This window comes from Scardinius erythrophthalmus (genome assembly GCF_964197995.2).
Source record: "Scardinius erythrophthalmus genome assembly, chromosome: 25".
In the NCBI taxonomy this organism is placed as follows: domain Eukaryota; kingdom Metazoa; phylum Chordata; class Actinopteri; order Cypriniformes; family Leuciscidae; genus Scardinius; species Scardinius erythrophthalmus.
The window spans coordinates 27,898,751-27,923,253 of record NC_138245.1 but is presented as its reverse complement, the minus strand read 5'-3'; the positions used below and the strand labels follow the sequence as shown (position 1 = coordinate 27,923,253).

Below are 24,503 nucleotides of genomic sequence, written 5' to 3'. Positions count from 1 at the left end.
AAAACTAAAACCATAAAATACAAAATGTCATTAATTAACTAATAGGCTATTATCATACAACTTTACACGTTATTATAGGCTTTGCACTAATTAGTATGTCAATGAAAAAAAACAAAAACAAAACATTTTTAACCACACTAAGAGTGTGTGCGCACGCACACACACACGCAAACACGCGCACACACACACACGCACGCACGCACGCACGCGCACACGCACACGCACACGCACACACACACACACACATATTTCTTTTTGTAACATATCTGGTTAGATGGCAGTATTCTACTAGTTTTTGAACAAAAGGAGACAAAATGACAGTAAAATCAGTTTATGCAAAGAGGCAAGACATTTACATTGATGAAAAGCTGATAACAGAAAAGTGTGCATTTAAGAGGTGAAATGTGCAAGAGGTAAACAATATTAAAGCAGGAAAAAAAACATTAACTGGGAAGTGGATATTTTCAGGGTTTGAGGTAATCACAAAAAAGTTATCTAAAACTAGTGATAATATACAACCAAGAGAGTGAAAAAGGCAATCAATGTACACGCATACAACACAGAATTCAAAGACATAATACAGGGTACATGCATAGGTATGCATCTTTGCAAAAGTTGTTGAGTATACATTTAAATTTGACATTTACATGAAAAACATGAGTGCTTGTTTCCCTAGAAAAATACATTTAAACCAAAAAACCAACAAAGTGAGTGCTTTAGAAGGGTTTAGGTTATTGCCAACAGGCAAAAATAAAGTGTCCATTCAAAATATCAACAACAAAAAAATAATAATGTGCCAATGACTTAAGATCCTGGTTAGGAAGGTTTACTCATGTCAGTATCTCTGTAACTGTTAAAACCAAGTAAAATATGTAGTATACATTTAAAAAAAAAAAGGTTATATATAAAAAAATAATAATAATCAGAGCATGAAAGACAGGATTCAAACCCAACTTTGGTTTTTAAATGTGCCTTTTTTTTTGTCCTGTGGTGTACGTAAACTCTTTTTGACCATCTCTTCCCAATCGTAACTGTGGTTGACACGGGCACAGCTCAGGAAACATTCCAGCTCCTCACTGAACTCTGTGTAGTGCTCGATCAAAGCAGCAAGGCTTTCAAATTCAATGTGGCACTTCTGTAAATGAAGATGAAACATTTGCTACATTTGACTTCTGACAAGTAGTTATATAGTAGAGAAAGGAGAAAAAAAAAAACAGGTTTCATCTTTGCTCACCTCAAGGTGGAACTTCCCCTTGGAATTCTTAACAGAATGAGTTACCAGTCCCGATGGAAAGCGGACTGTAAGAGACCAACGGTTGGGCTTTTTGGGATGAGGACAAAGGAGGAAGGAACCCAAGACATCATCTGCCAGGAGTGAGGAACTACAGGTGCTGTAATGGAAACCAAATACTCAACACTAAACTACTGAACAATACATGTACCAGATTAAAAGCCATGTAAATTAATCTCTTTGGGCCTGGTTTCACCTTGGGCCTTAGTTAAATTAGGAAAAATAACATTACTGGTGTGAATCTTGAGACAAATCAATGGCACTGACATATTTTAAGAGATGTCAGTGCAAGTTGCTTTCAGTTAAACAGCTCAAACATGCATTTTAATCTGGGACTCGGCTTAAGCATTGTCCGTGAAACCGGGCATTGATGTACTTCCTTGCTTATTTTTCTATGTTGTGAAGATATAAATTCCCCAAAATCAGCTCAGAAAAAAGAAAGAAAGAAAATGCAGTGAAGAACAGCAGATTCTATTTTAGCCTAAATGACAATTAAATATGCATGCAAGAATTATGCATGTCTGGGGAAACATGCAAAATTAATATTAAGAGGTACTGCTTAAAAAAAAAAAAAAAAAAAAAGCATTTTGTGATTGTAACTTTTATAGGTGATAGTTCACCCAAAAATCTCATTTACTCATGCTCGTGTTGTTCAAAACCTGTGTGAAATTCTTTCTTCTGTTGAACATAAAGGAAGATAATTTGAAGAATATGGGTAATCAAACAGTTGATGGACCCCATTGACTTCCATAGTATGGAAAAACAAAAAACTATGAAAGTCAATGGCTAGTGTCAACTGTTTGATTTCCAACATTCTTCAAAATATCCTGTTTGTGTTCAGCAGAAGAAAGAAACTCATACAGGTTTGGAACAACTTAAGGGTGAGTAAATGATGACAATTTTAATTTTTGGGCAAACTATCCCTTTAAGTTTACCAGACCAGACAGCAGTGCCATTGTGCACCAATACTGACCTAGACACGCCAGCCCAGCACCACACTGCGTGAGCCAGAGCTTCTTCTGTCTCGGCCAAACTGGGAGCTCGAGACAAGCATGCGTTTGCACTGGCCTGTTCCTTTTCTGTTTCACAAAAGAAAAGATTCTTCAGATTCCCAGAGGAATCAAGTTCTCATTGGTTTCACAAATTATGTCCGTGTTTGTTTTCTTTGGCAAAAGAAAACACTGCAGCGTTCTTAGTTTGGACTGACCACAAGTTCAAATATTCTGAGTAGCACACATTTTTTACTGACTTTATCTAAATAAACTTTTTATTATTATTATTATTATTATTATTATTATTATTATTATTTTCAAGCTGCAGTACAGATCTTTTGCCTCTCTATGGCCATCTCGGTTTAAAACATAATTGCAGGTTACTAGTGGAGTTATTTTTTTTGGGATGTGCCATCTGCTGATTCAAATTGAAAACAAATATTCAATCTCCGATTATGTAAACCATATGAAACCAACAAGAGGTAAAGTCTTTTCTAAGCAACTACATCCTCAGCACACACCATATAGCCGGGTCTTCCTTCAGTTTACAGACGTGGCGTAACCATGCAAAGACAAATGAACACACTGGCATTTCCCACAATAAATAAATAATATATAAATATACACACCACACACATAAAAAAAAAAATAATAATTACATATTTTGTGGTCACTGGCAGAAACAACAATGTGGAAATCCCCACCACCTTTTTTGACTCAATGATCAGTATAATAAATTAACCCATTGTGTTTTAATTAGGCCAGCCACTTTAACCAGATGTGTGCATTACCTAAAGAACTCTCTCACTCTCGAAAGTGTCCTATGAACACTTATCCCACCTTGTGGTGCACTCAGTTTATCCTGCAGGTGGCGCTGTTTGAGGGGAGTACATGTAAAAGAGCGATATGCTCCGGAGCGCAGCTCTTTGGTCCGGATCGCCATTTTGCGAACTATAGTGGGAGAGGAAGTGGGACCCTCTTCAGGACTGCTCACTTGCTCCATGCTCTGTTGTGAGAACACCTGTACAGGGAAATCGACATAGTACAGTGTTCCAATTATTGGAAAAACTGAAGAATTAGGCAGTTTTAAAGGAATATTGAGGGTTGTTGACAACTTGAGCTCCATTGACAGCATGATGCCATCAATATATATATTTTTTAAATAAAATAAATAAAAGTTCAACAAGAGAAGTTCGCAACACCCAATATTAGATTTCTTACAAAAAACACTATTTAGAAGCCAAATGCAAATACAAAATTTTTTAATGCACTTCCTCAGTGTTGTAACAGATAACAGCAAACCTGATTCTATTTATATAAAATATATTTTTTTTAAATAGAGGCTATTGTATATAAAATTAATCAAATGATTTAGACTAGATTAAGACAAACTACTTTTTTGTAAGTGCGTAAAAAAAAGCACAAGTTGAAAATTTATATATTTATATTTTTTTTATTATTTTTTAAATTAATTATTATTAATAATAATAATAATAATAATAATAATAGAGGGACAATTCAAAATATTTTTTTCATGGTAAAAGAACCAGTAAGAGAACAGGCTGACTTTAAGAGGCCTGAAAAGAATCACTGAATCTCCAAAAAATATTCAGCAATTTCTTTTTGGGCTTCATTCAATAATATTGAATCAATAATCAAATGTATCAAATGTTTTCTAAGCCACTTGCACAAATTTCATTTGAAAGTTTATCAAGGTTATAATAAACTTCAAAAAGCTCTTTATGCTAGATACGGTGAGAACAAACCTTTGCCCCAGGTAACAGGCCTTGAGTTGGGGCCCTGCGGAAAGACACCAAGGCGCTGACACTGAGAGGGAATCCTTGATTTAGCAGTGATGGCGTTTGAGTTGGTTTGTTCCCCGAACACTCATCCTGAGCTTCCTCTTGGTGCTTCTCCAGAAAATACAGTTGAAAACAGCGGCAAAGCAGCAGGTTCAGGAACTGGGCCTTTATTTGGGAGAAACACCCTCAAATTCTTGCAGCGGTTGAGCATTTATTCTTATTTCTAACTATTGTGCATTTTTACATTTTCAACATTCTTTAGTGTGCAATGTTACTGTCCAAGCACATCATTTAATTTGCCACTTCAAAAGATCACACTTGAGAAACCTAAAACCACATTCTTGATTCTAGAACAGATGTGCAGTATTACAAACAATTAAATAGGATGCTTTGTCGTGTTGAGGCTTACAGCTCGGGCATGTCTGGCTCTGAAGAGGTGGCAATAGAGCTGGGCATCAGAATTTCCAGGATTATGGGAGACGAAGGCAAACTGGGCATCTGTCGGACAGGCGGTGGACAGCGAGACTCGACACATGGCGTGAGCCATGAGGAGCGTCTGATGAGATACACACCAAAGAGTTAAACCATCTGACATACGCAAAGAGAAACGTCAGAAATCCCAAGATGATCTTACCTTTTCATCTTCATCATAAACTTTGACTCCTTTGACAGAGAATTTCAATGAGACGGTTCGCTTGCTCTTGCAGTTCTGCAAATACAGATGTTCATTAGTAAACTACATAACCAGTCAAAAAGTATTACTTTTTTCCACATTGTACAATAATAGCAAAGTAATTTCTTTTTTTATTAATTAGATTTGATCTTAGCAATTCCGCTCAACTGAATCACTAAAAGGAACAGATTGAAAGCATAACTAGGTAACCCTTTAAAAATCGATGTTTCATATTTCAGGAATTGCTTTAATCATTGTATTATGAGGTTCATCAAAATCTGTATTTTCAACAAAGGTCTGTAGAAAACTATTTACAATATAGTTAGAAATGTCATGGAAAAGCTGAACATCTTTGACCTAATATATTTACTTGAAGTACCCCCTGAGATTAAAGTTAGAAGTTAGGTCAATAATAAAATTAAGTCAATAATAATAATAATAATAATAATAACAATAATAGATACAATTAAGTCCATGGTTTTCTGATGTCGGTTAATGGTCACATTACATGCAGGTAAACTAATAAAATGTATTGTTTTATTTTGATTGTTTTTTTTATTATAATTATTTTTAATAGCTTTTCATTAAACTCACAGACCCTCTGCAGTTCAGTCACAAACCCCCAGTCTGGAAAACCCGGACGTAAAATTTAATATTTAATGCACTTCATGTTGTTGATAAAGAACTAAATACATTTTCTTTCCCTTTGTATTTTTATACCAATATGGTACAAGCTTATACTGTTCAACAAATCAATGAGATAAACAAGGTTAAGAGTAATCTAAACGTAGTCAGATTACTGTATATTACCTTAAATGTGTAATGTAATGGATTACGGTACTAACTACAACTTGTTCATGCAATTTGGAATCAGTAATAGACTACAATTTGTAAGTAATCTACCCAACACTGTATGTAGTGTAGTAATGTTCTTAATATTGTTCTGAATAATTTTCCACATTTTACAATAACGGTCATTAAAATGATTAAATACCCAAACGGACGCATGTGCATAATATATGTGCGTACAAAACTGATTACAAGCACATACGCCTTGAGCAAAAGGCTTTTAAGACCATTAAAAACAAATTCAGTCAAGTGTCCAAACTTCAACATAGAAAACACATAAAAAAGTAAACATACTCTTGAGATTCACTTCACAGCACACACACATTACCTTGAGAGACTTCAGCTGAGTGTGCAGCTGCTGAATCTGATCATCCAAACAACTGTCATCCACAGGAAATGAGCCAATATACTAGACAAACAGAGGGTTAACTCAGTAAAAGCAAAACTATGAGTTCATGATACAATCATCCCAATGTATGGGAGGAAACTATACAATAAAACCACAGATGCAATTTCAAAACTTAGTTGCAAAACCAGACGTACAGACCTACAGCATTAAAATATTTCAATAATTATCACCTCAGCAGATCTTGTAACAATCCCATGTTCCCTGCCCGCTGTCTCACCCATATCCAAGCCTGCTGTTGTTGGCTTTATCTATTGTTCAAAATAATAAGTAATAAAAATGACAAAACAGAGGTCAGCGTTTGCCAGAACAAGTCAGAACTGCATTACAAACTCCTTCAACGGTTTAACTTCACGAATAACAGCACAGCACAAATAGTGAAAGTAAATCCTCGACATTGCTCAGAGATAAATAAACACATTTGTGCAGAAGCTATTCAGAACGGTTCACACACTAAACGTGCCAATAATGGTCAAAATAAAAGTATGTTTTGAGACACAGCCAACTTTTTCACGAAAGCGAAAGAAATTGCTGTATCGGGAATCCATAAACTAACTTAGTTGTAATGAAGCAAGAAAAGCCAGAGGAGACAGATACTCACAAATTAGCCCACACGACTGAACCTGGAAGGGTGGGTCGATTATTATCCTCCAGGGGTTTTGCAATCCATTCCTGACTCACCTTAATTCCCTAAATCCCGCCTATTCAGAGCCAGACTGGATCCATTGGGAATGATTTCACAAGATCCGCCTACACCACACATGCATGGATGCACAGGTAATTGGTGACTGATTCATCAAACTGATTCACTTAAAGACGGGTTTATCCTGACTCTTTTAAAGGGATAGTTCAACCAAACATTTTGTCATGATTTACTCACTCTCATGTTGTTCCAAACCTGCATGAGTTTCTTTCCTTGTACTCAAAAGAAGATATTTTGAAGAATGTTGGTAATCAAACAGTTGACGCTGACAGTATGACTTCCATTGTAAGAAAATAAATATGGAAGTCAATAAATTGGTTCCTCAAAAATATCTTCTTTCGTGTTTAACAGAAGAAAGAAATTCACAAAGCTTTGGAACAACATGAGGGTGAGTATGACCCATAGACTGTAAAAAAATAGGTATGACCATATTTATTTTTGGGTGAACTATCCCTTTAAGTGACCCAAAAGGAATCGCTGAATCTTTTCCAATGATTCAACATTTCGAAACTGTTGATTCAATCAGTGCGTTTGAAATATTCAAGAAAATATGCTGCAGCGACGACTCGTTTTTGGGAAACGATGAATATAGTGCAGAATCTTTGGTCGTCCGAGCAGAATGATTTGGCTAAGCGAATCAAACATGACCAGATAACCTTCTGTAAATTGTTGTTTCTGTATCTGTGAAAACATATTTGTAATATAACATATAGCTCTTGAATTTTTAACATTTCTAAATAACACTTTTAATTTTCTAACAAACATGTTAAGTGTTAGGCCTATGTTATGTAGTAATGTTTGTTAATATTTTTAATACAAGTCATCATAAAAAGTTATGGAGAATTTATATATATATATATATATATATATATATACAGGGAGTACCCGAGTCTGTAAAACCCTTTGATGTTTGTGAATGTTAATACTTTAAGACAAGTCAGGGCATGATATGTTTTATGTAAACATAAATGTCAGTGCTTAGTATAACTGAATTAAAGCATGCCTTTTCTTCCCAAATACTGTGCATGTTAGAACAAGGAGAAGAATTTGCCACTGTGAATTTTACATCAACAGAGACAGCTGTGATGACACAAACCATGCGTTTCAGAGCTTGAATCATTTGGTAACCCCTTTTAAACACCTCTAAATAGAGGTTTATCATTGGGTATCAAATCAAACCACCCAAATAAAACAATGGTCAAATAATGAAGTACAAATATAGTCACTTTATTAAGGACTACAGAAAAGTATATCAGTTACATGCATGCAGGGTAAAGTAAGCAATGCTCATAAAATTACATCTAACCCCCCTGATAAACTAACACACAAGAGTATGACCCGTTAATAGTGTATATTATGTTTTAAACATCTGCTTGGAAAATCTTTTCAATGTATATTCTCCTTCATAGACTATACAGAACAAAACAACAGTCATGGATATGGATACCAACATTTCTTTAATGCATCTTAATAAATCCAATTTTGCATTCAGGTAAACTGTTCAACTGAAAGTTAGGCATCAATAATCGTTCTTTTCTTTGACTTACACGAAGGAACCAACATCAACAAAACTCTTTTTTGATAACAATAGTAGCTAAAGACCTAACTTCACAAAACATGAGCAAAAACAATTGAAATAAAACTTACAAAGAAAGGTTTTTTGAACACTGATGAGAAAGGGGAGACTGAATAACTGAAATGCTTGCCTCTACAGAAAGACTGACTACAAGAACTTTAAATATTTGATTTTTTTTTTGCTGAAGCACAACTGAGATGAAGCAACAGCTGCTTCTTCAGACTCTCATAATGGTGACCTGAACAAGCGTCTTAAACAACATAAACAGTAGCATTTCTACTCTACATCTTTACCTGTAATTTAAGAATACTGAACATAATATGCCTGTATCTGAATGGCAGAATAATTTTGAAGAGGTCCTATGTTCATCAGAGGCCCCAAGACAAGGAAAACTTGGAAGTTTCTACAAAAATAAGAGGAGAAAATAGCCATCACTGCAGTCTACAGAGCTACAGTTGATCTTTTCAGCTGTCTGCAAGCGTGGGATTCATTTCCGGGATCGGAGCGACTTGCGTGCGGCAGGTTTAGCCTTCACAGCAGATTCAGTCGCCTCCTTCTTAGCTGCCTTGGGCGACGGCCGTTTGGACCCCCTGCTTGTCATCTTTTTGGCTATGGGTGTTTTAGGTTTGCTGGTTGGGGCGGCTTTCTTGACTGGTGTGGCTTTCTTGACTGGTGTGGCTTTAACGGGCGGGGGCGCCGGCGCCTTTTTAGACGCTGCTTTGCTCGCAGCGACGGGTTTCTTGGCTGGTGGAGGGGCTTTCTTGGCAGGCGCAACTGATCTTTTTGAGGCAGGAGGTTTTCGGCTGACTGTTTTAGGCCTTTTATTTTGACGAGCTTTAGGCGCAGGAGTACGTTTTGCACGCTGGGTCCTGTGGACAAATAAAAAGCATGTTTAGCCTTGCAAAGACACAGCCCAAGATAAATGTCTCAATGACATTCTGGTCTATGATTTGGGATTTGTTTGCCCATTTTATCATCCGACAAGTGGAAGCCAGACAACACAACATGGTTTATTACTCAGGGTTAATGATTTGTTCAAATCCCTAAAGCCACGTATAAAATAGCAAATGGCTTTGGCACTAATAATTGATATTTGGACATTGTGATGTACTTCACCTCTTTCTTTGGGGAGGCTCATCCTCGTCCGATTCTTCCTCTCCAGATTCTTCCTCCGACTCCTCTTCGGATTCTTCATCAGAATCGTCACTTCTCTTGCGTTTGAGCTTTTGTTCCTCCTTTTGTTTGAGTTTTTCCATCATTTCTGGAAACAGAACCGCTGGGCTAAAAAGGAGGAGCGACAGACAATTGGTCAATTCAAGTAGTCCCATCACATTTAATCTTCATTTTGTACAATGCCTTAAGTTTCACCTTTCTAATATTTTTATGACAAAATAAAAAAATATTGATTTGCACCTAGTCAATTCACCAAGTTTCATCTAAAACAATCGTAAGAGCTAAGAACTAAAATTTGCAGTTAAAGGGTTAGTTTTTCACCCAAAAATGTAAATGATCCAATTAAAATAATTTACTCACCCTCAAGCAATCCTAGGTGTATATGACTTTTTTTCTTTCAGCCAAACACAATTGGAGTTACATAAAAAATATCCTAGCTCTTCCCAGCATTATATTGGGAGTGAATGGTACCTTAGATTTTGAAGCCCAAAAAAGTGCATCCATCCATCATAAAAGTAATCCATACAGCTCCAGGAGTTAATAAAGGCCTTCTGAAGTGAAGTGATGCGTTTTTGTAAGAAAAAAATCCATATTTATAACTTTATAAACTATAATAACTGGCTTCCGGGAATAGCCATACGCGAGTCTAGTTCTGGCGGAAGAGTGACCTTTATTAACCGCCTGGATGGATGTGCTTTTTTGGGCTTCAAAATCTAAGGTACCATTCACTGGGAAGAGCCAGGATATTTTTTAATATAACTCCATTGTGTTTGGCTGAAAGAAGAAAGTCATATACCATAGGATGGCTTGAGGGCGAGTAAATTATGGGATAATTTTCATTTTTGGGTGAACTAACCTTTTAAAATGCCCCTGCATTAAGGATTTCAAGTGTAAAAAGCCCAAAAGCAAATTTTAGAATATTAAAATGTGCACTATGCTACAGCAGTATTAAAGTATCATTTAAATACTATTATAGTATTAGCTTTTATTTTTATATTTTTGGCATATTAGTTTATTTTTATTCAGCTTTAACTCATTTTCATTTTAATATTTGTAGTAATTTTATTATTATTTCATTGTTAGTTGCCAAGAAAACATTTTTAATTTACGTGCAAGTTTAAAATGTTTCACAAAATATTTATAGTTTGTTTTATTTCAGTTTAATTTCAATCTCAAGCTCCAATTTGATAGTTTTAGATTTAATAAACAATAACAACACTGGTTTATGGTGAGCTGAACTTACCTTGGGTAAAATGGATAGCTTAGCTGGTACGACCCACTGAGTCCATGACCAGAAATCTGCTCCATCCATCCCATCATTTTACACTTCAGCAAAGTTCTCTTCAAGTTTGGAACTGGCAATCAGAAAGAATACTTTTATAAAAATCTGCATAACATATTAAGTTACAGCAAATACAGAGATATATGAAGGGTGGCTGTAATCTAAACTGAAGAAAACTATTTCTGTACATAGCGTTCTTGTGAACAACTCCTTTGAGAATAAGTTAGAAGCATGCCAAAACAAAAGCAAACTAAATTCAGTCCTCAGAGAGCAAACGTGCCTTAGGCTGCGATAAGTGAGGAGTGAGTGTACCTTACCAACTAAAGAGACGCTCTTCTGGTCCTGTTTCTCCATGAGGAATTTGCGCAGTATGGTGATGCTGCAGGTCTTGGGCTCATTCATGGCCGTGATGGCGGCCACTACAGCATCTTCCAGCAGTCCGCCACCCATGAGCACCTTATTCCCAGCTTTCTTCAACTGTCAAACACAAATGCAGATTCTCATCAAACCTGCTTGTTGAAGAAGTCGAGCGATTCAGAAGGGTAACTAACCTGGAATGTTCCAGAGGCTCCCTTGCCAGTGATTTGCTCCAAGTAGCCCTTTTCCACAGATCTCTGCAGGCAGTTCTTCAACACGTCAGGCCTAAGAGATTTACAGAAGAACTTTAATAAATCTTCAGGCAAAATGTATGTACACAATTTCAATGTGTAATTAACTCCTAATGGTATACATACTCTGAGTGTATGGAAATGGAATAACACTTTTATTCAGAAGTGATGCATAAAACTACTCAAAAGTGACAGTAAAGACATTTATAATGTTACAGAGCTTTTCTATTTCAAATAAATGCTGTTCTTTTGAACTTTTTATTCATCAAAGAATCCTGATTTTTTTTTATCACGGTTTCTACAAAAAGATTAAGCAGCACAACCGTTTTCAACATTGATAATAAGAAATGTTTCTTGCGCAGTATGCTGAAAATGCAGCTTTGCATCACAGTAATAAATTACATTTTAAAGTAAATTAAATAAAAAACAAAAAAATTGCTATTATTCCATTCCCAATTTTCCCAAATGTTAAGTAAATTCTTTCAGGTTCAAACTGCAGTCTAGTCATAGGATGTTAAGTCAAAAATGACCTGTTCTCCACATTGAGTTGAGGGAAGTATTGTTCCAGGTACTTCTTGATTAGGATGTAGGAAGCCTCCTTGGGTTCACAGAGGCGGGTGATGATCAGAGGCAGAGACTCTCCCAGCGTCTCCTTCGTCCCTGCAGACGCAGCCGACTTCTACACAACAACATGACAGTGACAAAATGAGCGATTTAATAATTATAACAAACCATCAAAAAAATACCCAACATCATGCATCTCAACAAAGTTCAACTAATTAACACATTTAAAACAGGCTTACATCAATGAAAAGACAATAAACAAACTGCGTTTGGATACCTTTCCAATGGCGAAACTTCCAGAGAAGCCTTTGCCCTTCAGCTGTGGGTAAAGAAGACAAGACAAGGATGGCTTTTGACTTACTGTATTAATAAAACAAGAAATATGTATGTGTTAAATTGCAAATCACCTGTTTGACAGAGCCTTTCTCAACCAATCGCTTCAGGGCCCTCTTGTAGAGGTTTTTGGTCTTTTTGTCCATTTCCACAGACGGATACTTCTTCATGACATATTTCATAATGGTAATGGAAGAGGCACCACTCCGTTCTTTGCAACTCTGTGGGTAGATTGTAAAGATGCACATATGAGATAACAATTTTTTTCATCTTTGTCTTAGATTTCCAAAGAATATAGTGCTGCAGGAATGAGTCCTAAACCCGAGTTAGAAACGATTCAGCATTTTTTTAACCAAACTTTAACGAGACTTTAACCAAAAGATGGTTAAAAAATGCTGCATTGTTTCTCACTAGTCCGCTTTACGACCTCACTGTGTTTATAATTGTGCTTTTGCGAAATATTCTAAATGAAAAACCTAAATACCAATTGTATTTAGGCTTCAAAATTCATAAAAGTTGTATTAATTTGTGAAGATTATCATGATGAACAAAATGTGTGAGAATCATAAACTTTTGTTGGTGACAGAGTCCAAAAGCCAATGGAAAAATCCTATTGGCTTTTTGTCGAGGGAACCAGGGTGATGCGAACTTACATGCAGCACCATACACATTTTAACAACTAAAATATTTGGTACAAGTATCCAGTAATTCTAAAAAGAAACAGTGGGTAAAACATACTTTAAAGTGCCAAATGACAATCAAACACTCTCTAGAAGGTAACTGAACAGTTCCCGTTAAATTCTGAACCAGACCTCAATGGCTTCTAAGATGATTTCTTCAACTTTGGGCTGGGAAAGAGAAGATGAAGCCAGTTTGTTGGCAGAAATGGTCGCCCAAGCAGGAATCTTCTTTTTCACCTTTTTCCCTTTGTCATCTCCTTCCTTATCACTGTAACATATGAACAAACAATACATAAAATGCTTGATAAGCCACTTTTATTTTTTTTATCAGACTTTTTTTTTGTGTACAACAGCCAGACTTACATTTTGGCTACAACATCCTTGACTTTTTTCTTCTTGCTCTTCCCTTGTTCAGCAGCTGCTTCTTCAGTTTTCTCTCCTTCATCAGGAGTCTCTCCTTCATCTTTGACAGGTTTCTCACCATCAGCCGTCGCATCCTCCCCATCACCTTCTTCTTTCTTGTCCTCCGTGGCTGCAGGTTCAGTGGTCGCCGAATCCTTCTCTTTCTCCTTCTCTCCTACAGGTGCAGACCCTTCAGCGGGAGCATCTGTGGGATATAAAACACAATGTTCAGTCAAAGATGCTTTATAAAGCCATACCACTCGTGCATTATTTTATAAACTTGTTTGAAGTCATATGTTAACTTTGCATGAAGAGGGGAGGATTTTCAGTGCCTAGTAGCTTCTTTTAGGATTATTCCAGTGTATACGAACAAAGTTTTCATTCCTGGGTGAATTATTCCATATGTGGTTCTGTCTATTGTGGACAGTCAATATTTCTTCTCAATGACTGATGTACCATGCAAGGGGCAGTACGTACCTCCCTCAGGGGCATTTGCTGGGGTGGCATCCTCTTTGGGTGGAGCTGCAGCTGATCGGCGAATGGGCATGATTCAAACCTGCCAATAAATACTTTATTAATATGTATATGTGTGTGTGTGTGTGTGTATATATATATATATATATATATATATATATATATATATATATATATATAATGCATCTGAACTGGGAATTCAATAAAAACATGTTGCATTGTTTAATACGTTGTAATGCATTTCATTGTGTAGATTGCAAAGATTTATTTACAACATTACAGGAATTTTATGCACTGTTTTGAACACCTTAGATGTGTGTCCATGACCTCTTCTCAGCAAAGGGAAGTTCGTGCAAAGAAAAGCACCCCGACAAACGCTCTGGCCATTAAGGCACAGCAAATTAAAAACAAAGGAGCAACAATCCCATTGTTTATTTGCTCCATTTATAGTCTTTATTGATATATGTAGCGAATAACGTACATGTAGTCACACCTGCACACATTTTACCACTGCACAGGAACTGAATTGCATGTAAAACACAATATAATCGAAAATGGCCATTTTGTCCATTTTGCCTTGTACAGTAATGGCGCTGCGTTGAGCTGAAAATGGTAAATGCACGAGGCTGCAGATTCAAAAGAATAAATAAAACATACGCGCCTGCAGAACGTGTAAATTAGTCTGTAAACGGAGAATGCACAATTTCAGAATGAGCTTTTTAATGCATACCTTGATGTACTGGTTTATCAGTTGAAAGAAACACTCCCTTCCTTTTTGGAATTCACTGTTTACGCGACCCTCCCCCTCTTGCGTACGCATAGGCACGTACGTGTCGACGCATGCGTGCGCGTGCCAATACCAGTTCCGTTTGTCCATTGTGATGATTGTGAGCTACAGCAGCGAGGTGACCTTACTTTATTTTTATTTTTTGTATTTAAACCTAAACATTATTATGTTTCTATTTCATGAAAGATATTACAGAATTACTTGTTTACAATTATATGTACTTTATGGTTACACATTTTGTGTAACATGGGCAAAAATGGGTATTATTTAGGCCTATATACGTAATATTTATAGTCATATAAAAATGTATGTATATAAAAACAAACTAATAAATAAAATGTCTGTTTCGTGTATGGCTTCTTTGTTATTTGCAAATTAAAACATTTAGATTTTACCACAAGATGGCAGTATTTTCTGATGCATTGACTGAAACTTTTTAAAAGTATTATCAAGAGCTCAAAAGTAGAAGCCTACTACTTTTTATACAATAAAACAAACATATTGAAAAAATATATGACATTATTTCCATGTTTTGGGGCGATAATACAATGGTGTGGATATGAACCATAGACTGTAAAAAAATATGAACAGATATTTTAGTCAAGTCAATTCAAGCCTTAGCCACTTTTACTTATATAACGCTTTATGCAAAACAGATTGTTTCAAAGCAGTTCGGTTATAACAGGAAAGCAATTCAATGATGAAATAGTTCTTTACAGCAGCTCTAAAAAGAAACCAGTGTCATTGTTCAGTCTTGATTCAGTTCAGATGTAAAGAGCTATCAAGATAAGGGTGTGATCCTTGTAGGGGCATGTTTGTTTGTAGGGGCAACAGCATTTTTCAGAAATCGCTAAACTGCAACTTTAAGTTTCATGTAAATATCATGCTACATTAATATGGTTGACAACTATTTTGAATCAGCTTTTTTATTTTAGTAGTTAATTTAGCCTTAATAGTCCTGCAGTGTGACAAATGAATTTTTAAAAATGTTCCAGATCTCTCGCTTATATTTTAGGTCATTTAAACTGCATATAAAAGAATACAATCATTCATTTAAAATAATTTAAAATTGAGTTTAGCATATTAAACGGCAGGACACTGCTTGAAATGTCACATCAACCACTCATATGTCAAAAATACTATGGTATTATCACTGTCATACCTATAGCTACCACCAAATACAGTTGTTTATAAGATAATGCAGAATAAAGACATGTTTTTTCCCTGGTGCACAAAAGGAGACTATGAGGAGACGGTGCAGAACACAACCTGTGGGGTTTCACACAGTATTGAACACCCACACACTCTCTGTGTTTTAAAGTCCAGCATGTGGCGTCCCACAATCATCCTGCAAAACCTGCTGCTGAAAAAGTGCAAGATATGAAGCTTTTCCATCTAAATGACTTTTCTTTTGGGTTTCTAAACACATCTGGTCTCTCTGCATGATATATTAATCTTGTTTTTCTTTCAGCATTTGTGTTTGGTGCCTGGCTCCATAAAATCAGTGAGATTACTATGTGGTTACCATGCCAACCCAAACCTTTATCTTTTTTAGAGAGATAGCCCACTGTTGCCTTGGAGACTAACGTCCACAGAAATTGGTGTACAATTTCTGTATTAGATCTAATTGCATCAGGGGTAATAATGCTCTTTTGGCATCATTTATATCTCAATGTTTTCTTCTTGGACTAAGTTGCATCTGTTTCAGTTGCTTTCAAGGAAGCAGAAGGATCCTGAACTAGAGATTTCATCAACATTGTTTCTGGAGCAGCAGTGTGAGCTTCATTAGGTTTAACACTGAAACCCTTTCAAAGTAAACCTTTTTTTCTTCTTTTTTTCAAGAATGAACCACATTGGGTCTTGAGGAAGCTCAGACGTGCTGTGTAACAAGAGATTGAACCTCATTGGTTCTTGCAAAGTTCGAACATGCTGCATAACATGAGATTGAACCTCATTGGTTCTCGTACGTCAAGCGAACATGCTTGAGCTTCCGTTTACCACAACTGATGTGTGAGTTGAACATGAAATGAAGTACTTAATACAAAATATTTAATACTGGTGTTCTTTGGAGAAGAAATTCACTCCGTGCACGAAATCCAAAATGGCGGCCACGTGCAACTAGTCTATTGGAGAAGAGAAGGATCTAAATTTGTTGTCCATGATCATCATGATATTGTAAAAGCTTTTTCATTTATATTTAATCTATGCCTTGGATTACAAGTTTGTTGTTTGAAAGGAGGAGTTCAACCTTCAAAACTATTGTTTATTCTTAGGTTTTTAATAATATAAGCCATTTTATATTTTTTATTTTAAAGTTATTGTTATTTTATTTCTTTTGTATTTAGGTTTGCAATTTTTAAAAGTTCAAATAAATTAACAAATAAATATATAGTAACAAAGTTACAAGTAACAGGTTGTAAATTAAGCACTAAACTAATTCTATATATTTCTATATAATTCTAATATTACAGAACTTGTAGTCAGCTTGTTTATAGTAGAGAAACATTTCTATAATTAAAAATGTATTTTTATTATATTACTTTTCATGAAAAATAATTTTTATATTAGATATTATAAACAATCTAAGTTTAATTTCACACTAAACAATATACATTTTTAAAAAACGTAATAACAGATTAAAAAAAAAACGCAATATAAGACTTTTAAAACGTAATAAGAGCGTTTGACGCCAAGAAGGACAAGAAGGCGGGGCTGAGGAAGGGGGCACAAACGTCATTGGTTCTTGCTAGTGACGTCAATGCGCCAAATTTGAATATGAGGCATGGCGGAAGGGAAACAGTTTTACCCAATATACTTAACCATTTTTTTCTGTAAATAATATTTGAAACACTGTTATACGATAACATGTATATCAATCAAGAAGTAAACAAACATTCATGAATATACATTTGATTGCTTAGCCTATATGATTTGAATAGCAATGCATCTATTGACCATTTGGTGATACTACCCCCGTTTCTTTTTTTTTCTTTTTTTTTAGTTTAAATGGAAATGAAATGAACGTTAAACTTTCTAACAAGATTAAATTGATCATTCCTTTTACACAGTAGATATTCATAACCATTATGCTATTTATACTGGTAATAAACTGGGTTTAAGTGAACACGTGGTGAAAAACTGGCCTTGCCTAGTTAAAAAAAAAAAAGATTCTTTCTCTGATAAACACCTCAGTTGAAGGACTGCCATAGTGTTTCTACATAGAGAAGACCACAAGGCTGGACTGAACGAAAGTCAAAAGGAATAATGAGATGGTTTTGTTATTAGGGTAGTCCTCCTTGTGTAATTGTGAGCATGAAGAAACCAGCAATCACTGAAATGCTTATTTGCCTGCCATTTTAAATCCAGAAGTCTAATTGCACTAATTACAACAATTTTGTCATTTCAGCACTCTTTGGTTCTTCCTGGTTCACCCCATATTTGAGCGATCCTTCCTCAGCTGGGACATATGAGGAAACCTCCATTCAGAAGACTGATCCTGTTTAACTTGGGTTTAGGTTTGTATTTATTTTTAGGCCTAATGTCATTATTCACTTTTAGAAGCTGCTATCATTACGGTTTTTCTTAGCACTATGATGGATAATGTTTGAGTTCATTATATATAATTTAATTGATTACTATACACACACACACACATATATATATATATATATATATATATATATATATATATATATATATATATATATATATATATATATATAATAAATGTTTTTATTTTAAATGTTTTGTATTTACCCACATACACACACAATACTGAACAAGCTAGAGGCTGCAGTGGCAAGAAAATATTCGTAAAGATTTTTTTGCTAAGACATGGAAGAATTTACGCAAACGTGCATAAATGTAAATAAAAAACATATGCAAATATTGACTATTTTTTACTGTTTTATAAAATGTAATTATGAATTATTGTAAGATAAGTGTCCATAGGTCGGGAGGTGTATGTCAGTGTCAGCCAATAACTAATGTCTGCCAACTCTCACTCTTGACCGCTAGATGTCGCCATTGAAGTGGCTTGCTCTCTCTTTATATTGACAGCTCCTGTTCAGCGTGCCACCTTTGTTTGGCTCTGTACAATCGACTGTTAGACTCAGCTCTGTAGTTTTGATACAGTCAGAGTCATTCATAGTGTGAACTGTCATAAGTTTGGGTGTATATTGTCCTAGTCTGTCAATGTTGCTGTTTAGTTCATCTTTAGTTTCTTATTTCTTTTGTTCATTTCCACTTCATTGATAATGAGTTATTGGTGGCTTGCCAGTATACCAGAGGATGTCCAAGACCAATCATCCATTATGAAGAACATCCCAATGGTGCTGCCCTCAATTCCACCCTAACAAAAAGGCTGTTCAGACAAAAATAACCTATTGTCTGATTTTTGTTTGTGCTTCAGTTCTTTACCGTGCATCAGTGTTACAATGGTGTTTGCGTCAAAGATAGGGCTTTTCGTTGAGGTTCAAAAGCTTAGTTTTGGTCCCATTAGAACTTAAATACCTCCTCCAAATTGTTGTAGCTTTCACAACTCTAGCTGAGATGTGATTAAAGTCTTTCTTCTTGTTCGTTTGGCATTGCTAGTCACCTTTGTGGTTTTCTTCAATCAAATACTTCTGAGATTTGGCTGATGGCATACACCGGGCAGACTAACAGTCATTACTTTTGAAATTATTAACTACATCAATCAGCTTTAGCAGAACCAATGACTATAGGCGATGTGCTTGACTCTGACTCTAAAGACCTTCCTCTGAAAACGTAATGTTGTAAAAACTTTAGTTTCGTGCACTTTCATAGCAAAATGTATCTTAATACAAAACGCTATGAACTTAGGTTGCACCACAGCTGATATCTCTGCGGCCGACGTGCCTCGTATTTGCTCGTCTCCGTCCCATGCAAGCAGAGATAAAAGCGGACCAGCTGTGTGATCAGGAGCCGCCTGCGAGAGGACTCAGCTGTAGTGAGTGTGCCACCATGCCAAGACTCAGTGCCAGTCAGTCAGCTCCGTTTCAATTAGGTCTCAAAATGAGTTAATCTAATACAGGCCAGGGAGGACCAACTCTGCAAATACGCACTTTCACTTTGCCTATGAACATAGGCTAAAGTAAACACTTCAGTCTTTTCAGGATGATTTTACCAGCACAGATTAAACACGATTGTGGGCTGCACTACTTTGTTAGATTATCGCGTCCTCATAGGCCTTCACCATCCAAGGTCTAACTCAAGACTAAGTCCTTATAATTGTAAAAAATGTGATAATTGCTATAATTAGCTGTGCATCCTATTACGTTTTCCTTGTACGTTAAACAATATGGATTAAAGTATTGATTTTTGGCATACCTCATGTGGTTTGTTGAGCAGAGTTGTGCTGTTACTTCTCTTAAAGGGGTGGTTGATTATGATTTCACTTTTCTAACTTTAGTTAGTGTGTGATGTTGCTGTTTGAGCATAAACAACATCTGCAAAGTTCAAAGCAACGGGAGATATTTGCTTTTAAAGAAATTCCTGTTAAAGGACTACAACAAACGGCTGGTAGGGACTACACGACATTCCTCCCGGGTTAGTGACATCACAAACCCTAGAATTTACATAAACTCCGCCCCCGGAACACCATTTATAGATTATCAAGACAGAATATGCTAATCAATGACTAGAAGATAACTACACATAAGCTACATAAATTCACCAACTAACCATTCAGAAATGTTGTCTACATGTTGTCACTTCTTCTTGAGTCTCTCCATGCATCATTGTCTGACTTCGGTTTGAACATAAAAGGCGAAAAGTTTTTTAAATTTTCAGTGCATGTGTGTGTGAGGTAAAAGGACACAAACTGTTGAAGCTCCGCCCTCTGTGCCGGGAGCAGCAGCTCATTTGCATTTAAAGGAACAGACACAAAGGGTGCATTTTTGCTCACCCTCAAAAAGTGACAATTTTAACATGCTATATAAAAATATCTGTGGGGTATTTAGAGCTAAAACTTCACATACACACATCAAACACTTATTTTACATCTTGGGAAAAGGGCATTATACCACCCCTTTAAAACTCATTCATTCTGAGGACCTGACCTCCACATTCAGGGTTTTAGACTAGGCTTGCCTTGAAGAACTTGCATGAACCCTTAATCTCTCCTGACCAATGCCGATACCACTAGTCCCATCTATACTACCAGTCTCTTATGCTCACTAAGGCTGCATTTATTTGATTAAAAGTATAACTTTTCTATTCTAACCTATAATTTTTCTATTTGAATATATTTTAAAATGTAATTTATTCCTGTGATCAAAGCTGAATTTTCAGCATTATTACTCCAGTCTTCAGTGTCACATGATCCTTTACAAGCGGTGTTGGGGTGAGTAACGTGAGTTACATAATCAGGTTACTTCTTTTTTTCAAGTAACGAGTAAAGTTATGCATTACTTTTAAATTTACAACAAAATATCTGAGTTACTTTTTCAAATAAGTAACGCAAGTTAGGCTGTTTTCCTATTTATTGACTGACACCTCACCGGTCATGTTGAGAGAAATTTGAGGCATTTGTGTGGGCTGTGTGAACATGATGGTTATTTTCGTTCTAGACTAAATGTGAGCATGCATTTACTTGCTCAAAAACAGATCAGAATCAGAAAGAGCTTTATTGCCAAGTGTGCTTGAATACACAAGGAATTTTTCTTGGTACTGAAGCTTCCAGTGCACATATACAAATACAACAAGGAATATAGTAATAATATTTAAGTATATGTTAAATACAAGTACTTTATGTATTTAATCTCACTTTATTAACCAATGTCTTTACTGCTGACCCTCGATGAACCAATTCAACCATGCAAATAAGCAATATTATCACATTGTGTAACATAATTCATTACTTTCCATAAAAAGTAACTAAGAAACACAATTAGTTACTTTGTTAGCGAGTATCGCAACATTGTAACACATTACAACTTTCCCCAAAACTGTTCACAAGTAATTCTAATATGCTGATTTAGTGCTCATGAAACATTTCTTATTGTCAATGTTGAAAACAGTTCTGCTGCTTAATATTTTTGTGGAAACCATGATACATTTATGTTCAGGATTCTTTGATGAATAACATTTCAGCATTTTTTGAAAATCAAAACTTATGTAACATTATAAATGTCTTTAATGTCACCTTTGATCAATTAAATGCATCCTTGATGAATAAAACTTACTCCAAACTCTTGAACTAGAAGAGCTTGAGGAAAAGGCATCAAAGTACTGTCAGTCAGTTTGCAATGCAAGCAAATCTCTGTGTTTTTCTCTCTTTCATTCTCCCTTATTCTATTTTTCATGCAGGTGAAAATGAGATTTTTTGCTATAGGATATATAGCAGCCATCTATTAGTGCCACAGCAGTGTCTGTGCACAGCTTGGGATAGAGTCGAAATTAGTATTGATTGAATTTGATTGATTTGAGCAGCTCTGCTTGGGTGTGAAATTACAATTTTGCCATCTGGAAGAGGTCTGGTGACTTTGAAAGAGCACTTTGCCTTTCTTTATTCACTGAGCTCACACTTTCTCTTTCTTAAAATTAACGTTTTGTCCCAAATTGAAATGAACCTGTATTATAATTATTATTATGTTATTTTTCCTTACTGTCACCTTTAGCTTGCTCATTAAATATTTACATAATGTTAAATAATAATGCTAATGTATTTGGGTTAATTTAATGCAGAGTCGCTTATTCTTAGAACACTAAAAATCCAAACGTTGGGATCTCCACTGAAAAATAAATAAAATGACATTAAAAGGTAACTTTTTTCATTATTTCAAGACATCAGTAATCTATGCATTTCTCCAAGGCTTTAGATCTAGGACACAAGCGCGTTCACGCCGCTCCTCCGCCCTGCCTCTGTTCTCTTGCACGCTCCCGGCTCTGCGCGTGCTCGGTCGAGCCCTTCCGCTGGGCGCACGCGTGCGCGCTCCGCCCAGGATGCTGGATTGTAGGTGATGATGGCGGAAGAGGAGCTGCGCTGAGTTTTCTCCCAGTTGTTTGAAATACACCCCTATCAGACGCTAGTCAGCAGATCTCGTCTTTGTCCTCCGTCTCACTCAGAGGGACTATGGGGAATGAAGCGAGCCTCGAAGGAGAGGGCCAGCCGGGGCAACCGGGAGGCGCTGTCCCCACGGCTGGAGCCCCGGCTTCCATTTCAGCACCAGCGGGCAGTGGACAGCTCCACAAGCCGAGCAACGGAGCGCCTGCCGGGGGAATGGGCACCGGACACGGCCCGGGAATGAACAGGTATCCCGAATCATTTCAAAAGCTTCCGGCACATGTATATTTTTGTGATTTCAATGCAATGCTTTGTGCTACACGATATGAGTCTGTGCGGTCTAATCTTGTGCTTTTACATTTAAAATGCCATATTACTTTTAGCCATATTCAGAATCGATAATTATGTTTTTAACAGCCTTGCACATCACACCCGATGATTTACACCCAGTGATATGCATTACCTAAAACTAAGCAAGCCAGTTGTCAGCTAAAAACCTCTATATGTGCATGAGATCAGCAATCAACTAACATATGCTGCACTCATGGGGTTATTTGATCTCTGGTATACTTGATGCATAGATCTATTTACATATGAGCATGCATATGTACATAAGCAGCCATATGAGGATGTTTTGGTTTTGCATGTTTTATTTAGTGTATATTTCCATTCATTACAGACAGTCTGCGCTGTTAGCCTTGCTCTGTCCAGAACCAAGCCACCTATGTTAGTTTCTGAGCTTTAATGGTCTGAATGCATGATTGATGATATTGCAAGATGCATATTAAGCAAGCAGAGATTTTCACATGCATTCATCTGTATTTAGTCAATAAATACTTGTGTAAATCTGGTGTCCGATGGTGTAGGCTATAGAAGCGAGTCATGTTCTGAGATAATTTGAGGTGTGTCACACTCTTATTTAATAATATAAACCCCAGTTTGCTTTGGGATGATAGTCAGGGCTGTTAAATGAAGTGAAATTATTTGCTTTGTCAACCACGCCTAACAGCGCTGAAATCAAAATGCACTGGTACTGAAATCTCACTGTAAAAGACACTTGAGGGTTCTGAGAGTGCAAGCATGATGAAATGTTATTATAGCATTAAAAATTGATCAAATTTTGACGAGGATGCACGTGACTCATCTGTTACACGTGCAAGCGAACATCTTTCACTACCTCTCTCTATTCTTCCCCACCCCTCTCTCATCTCCTGTTTTGTCTCTCTTTACAATCTTTAAATAATGCAATGTGTGAATTTTCCTTGCAGATTTAGAATTATTCAAACTTTGTATTGCAATTCATGCTCTCTCAGGGTCGATAGTATCACAGTGGTTCTCAAGTGGTTTTGCTTCAGGACACAGATTTTACATTGGATATGAAGTGGCGACCCAGCACAGTACCAAAATTGGTTATTGTACAAAAACATCTCTTGGATTTCAATAGTTTCGTGCTCTTGGCAGCCAATAATTCATAGCACAATACGCATTATGATTGGCACAAACTGGTTGGACCCATTTTTATTGTTGTCTGCGTTTACATTGTGAAGTTTTCTTTGTGGTTTTTGGATGAGGGCAGGTCATGAGACTTGCGTTTACAGTAACAGATGAATTTGTGCCAAAATAATAAAAAGTATGGAGACATGACCTTTAACAACAAAACATATAAGTGTTCTCCTTCTATTTTCAAAGTTGATAAGCCTATTTATTTTCCTATTCTAAATATGCACAATTATATGTTTAGTTGCATCTTATTAAATGCTTTTAGTATTATGTTTCCCTGCAACCCACTGTTTGAGAATCACTGTTATAATTTGGATAATATTATAATATGTCTTGCCTCTACAGTAACAGATTTGTGTCTAAATACTCTCTTTAAAAAGGT

General features: G+C 36.2%; 3 protein-coding genes across 3 annotated transcripts in view; 1 reads left to right on the top strand and 2 right to left on the bottom strand.

Moving 5' to 3' along the window:
- Positions 1-218: 218 nt before the first annotated feature.
- Positions 219-6,902, bottom strand: sh2d5 (SH2 domain containing 5). The gene is made up of 10 exons (XM_081357470.1): positions 6,615-6,902; positions 6,187-6,264; positions 5,936-6,016; positions 4,720-4,794; positions 4,495-4,641; positions 4,050-4,250; positions 3,124-3,304; positions 2,265-2,370; positions 1,235-1,391; positions 219-1,135 (listed from the first exon to the last, which is right to left on the bottom strand). The coding sequence occupies exons 2-10, from the start codon at positions 6,235-6,237 to the stop codon at positions 944-946; spliced, it is 1,191 nt and encodes a 396-aa protein (XP_081213596.1). The 5' UTR covers positions 6,238-6,264; positions 6,615-6,902; the 3' UTR covers positions 219-943.
- Positions 6,903-7,922: 1,020 nt separating this feature from the next.
- On the bottom strand, positions 7,923-14,636 carry hp1bp3 (heterochromatin protein 1, binding protein 3). The gene is made up of 12 exons (XM_081357176.1): positions 14,539-14,636; positions 13,812-13,890; positions 13,296-13,539; positions 13,065-13,200; positions 12,327-12,473; positions 12,197-12,238; positions 11,886-12,034; positions 11,299-11,389; positions 11,065-11,224; positions 10,709-10,820; positions 9,409-9,573; positions 7,923-9,161 (listed from the first exon to the last, which is right to left on the bottom strand). The coding sequence occupies exons 2-12, from the start codon at positions 13,879-13,881 to the stop codon at positions 8,780-8,782; spliced, it is 1,698 nt and encodes a 565-aa protein (XP_081213302.1). The 5' UTR covers positions 13,882-13,890; positions 14,539-14,636; the 3' UTR covers positions 7,923-8,779.
- An 8,054-nt stretch (positions 14,637-22,690) lies between these two features.
- The window catches only part of bsnb (bassoon (presynaptic cytomatrix protein) b), a gene marked incomplete at its 5' end in the record, with an annotated part of 84,526 nt that continues 82,713 nt past the window's right edge, over positions 22,691-24,503 (top strand). The window contains one exon of the mRNA XM_081357626.1: positions 22,691-22,869. Coding sequence (XP_081213752.1) covers positions 22,691-22,869 — 179 coding nt within the window. The remainder of the gene's footprint in view (positions 22,870-24,503) is intronic.

Coding starts and splice junctions, on each gene's coding strand:
- sh2d5 (XM_081357470.1), bottom strand. CDS start 6,237: ATGGGTGAGACAGCGGGCAGGGAACATGGGATTGTTACAAGATCTGCT. Junction 4,795..5,935: donor CTCAGCTGAAGTCTCTCAAG/GTAATGTGTGTG, acceptor CTGTATTTGCAG/AACTGCAAGAGCAAGCGAAC. Junction 4,251..4,494: donor GAGCCAGACATGCCCGAGCT/GTAAGCCTCAAC, acceptor TCCCAAATAAAG/GCCCAGTTCCTGAACCTGCT.
- hp1bp3 (XM_081357176.1), bottom strand. CDS start 13,881: ATGCCCATTCGCCGATCAGCTGCAGCTCCACCCAAAGAGGATGCCACC. Junction 13,540..13,811: donor AGCAAATGCCCCTGAGGGAG/GTACGTACTGCC, acceptor TATATCCCACAG/ATGCTCCCGCTGAAGGGTCT. Junction 10,821..11,064: donor GAAGAGCGTCTCTTTAGTTG/GTAAGGTACACT, acceptor TCTGATTGCCAG/TTCCAAACTTGAAGAGAACT.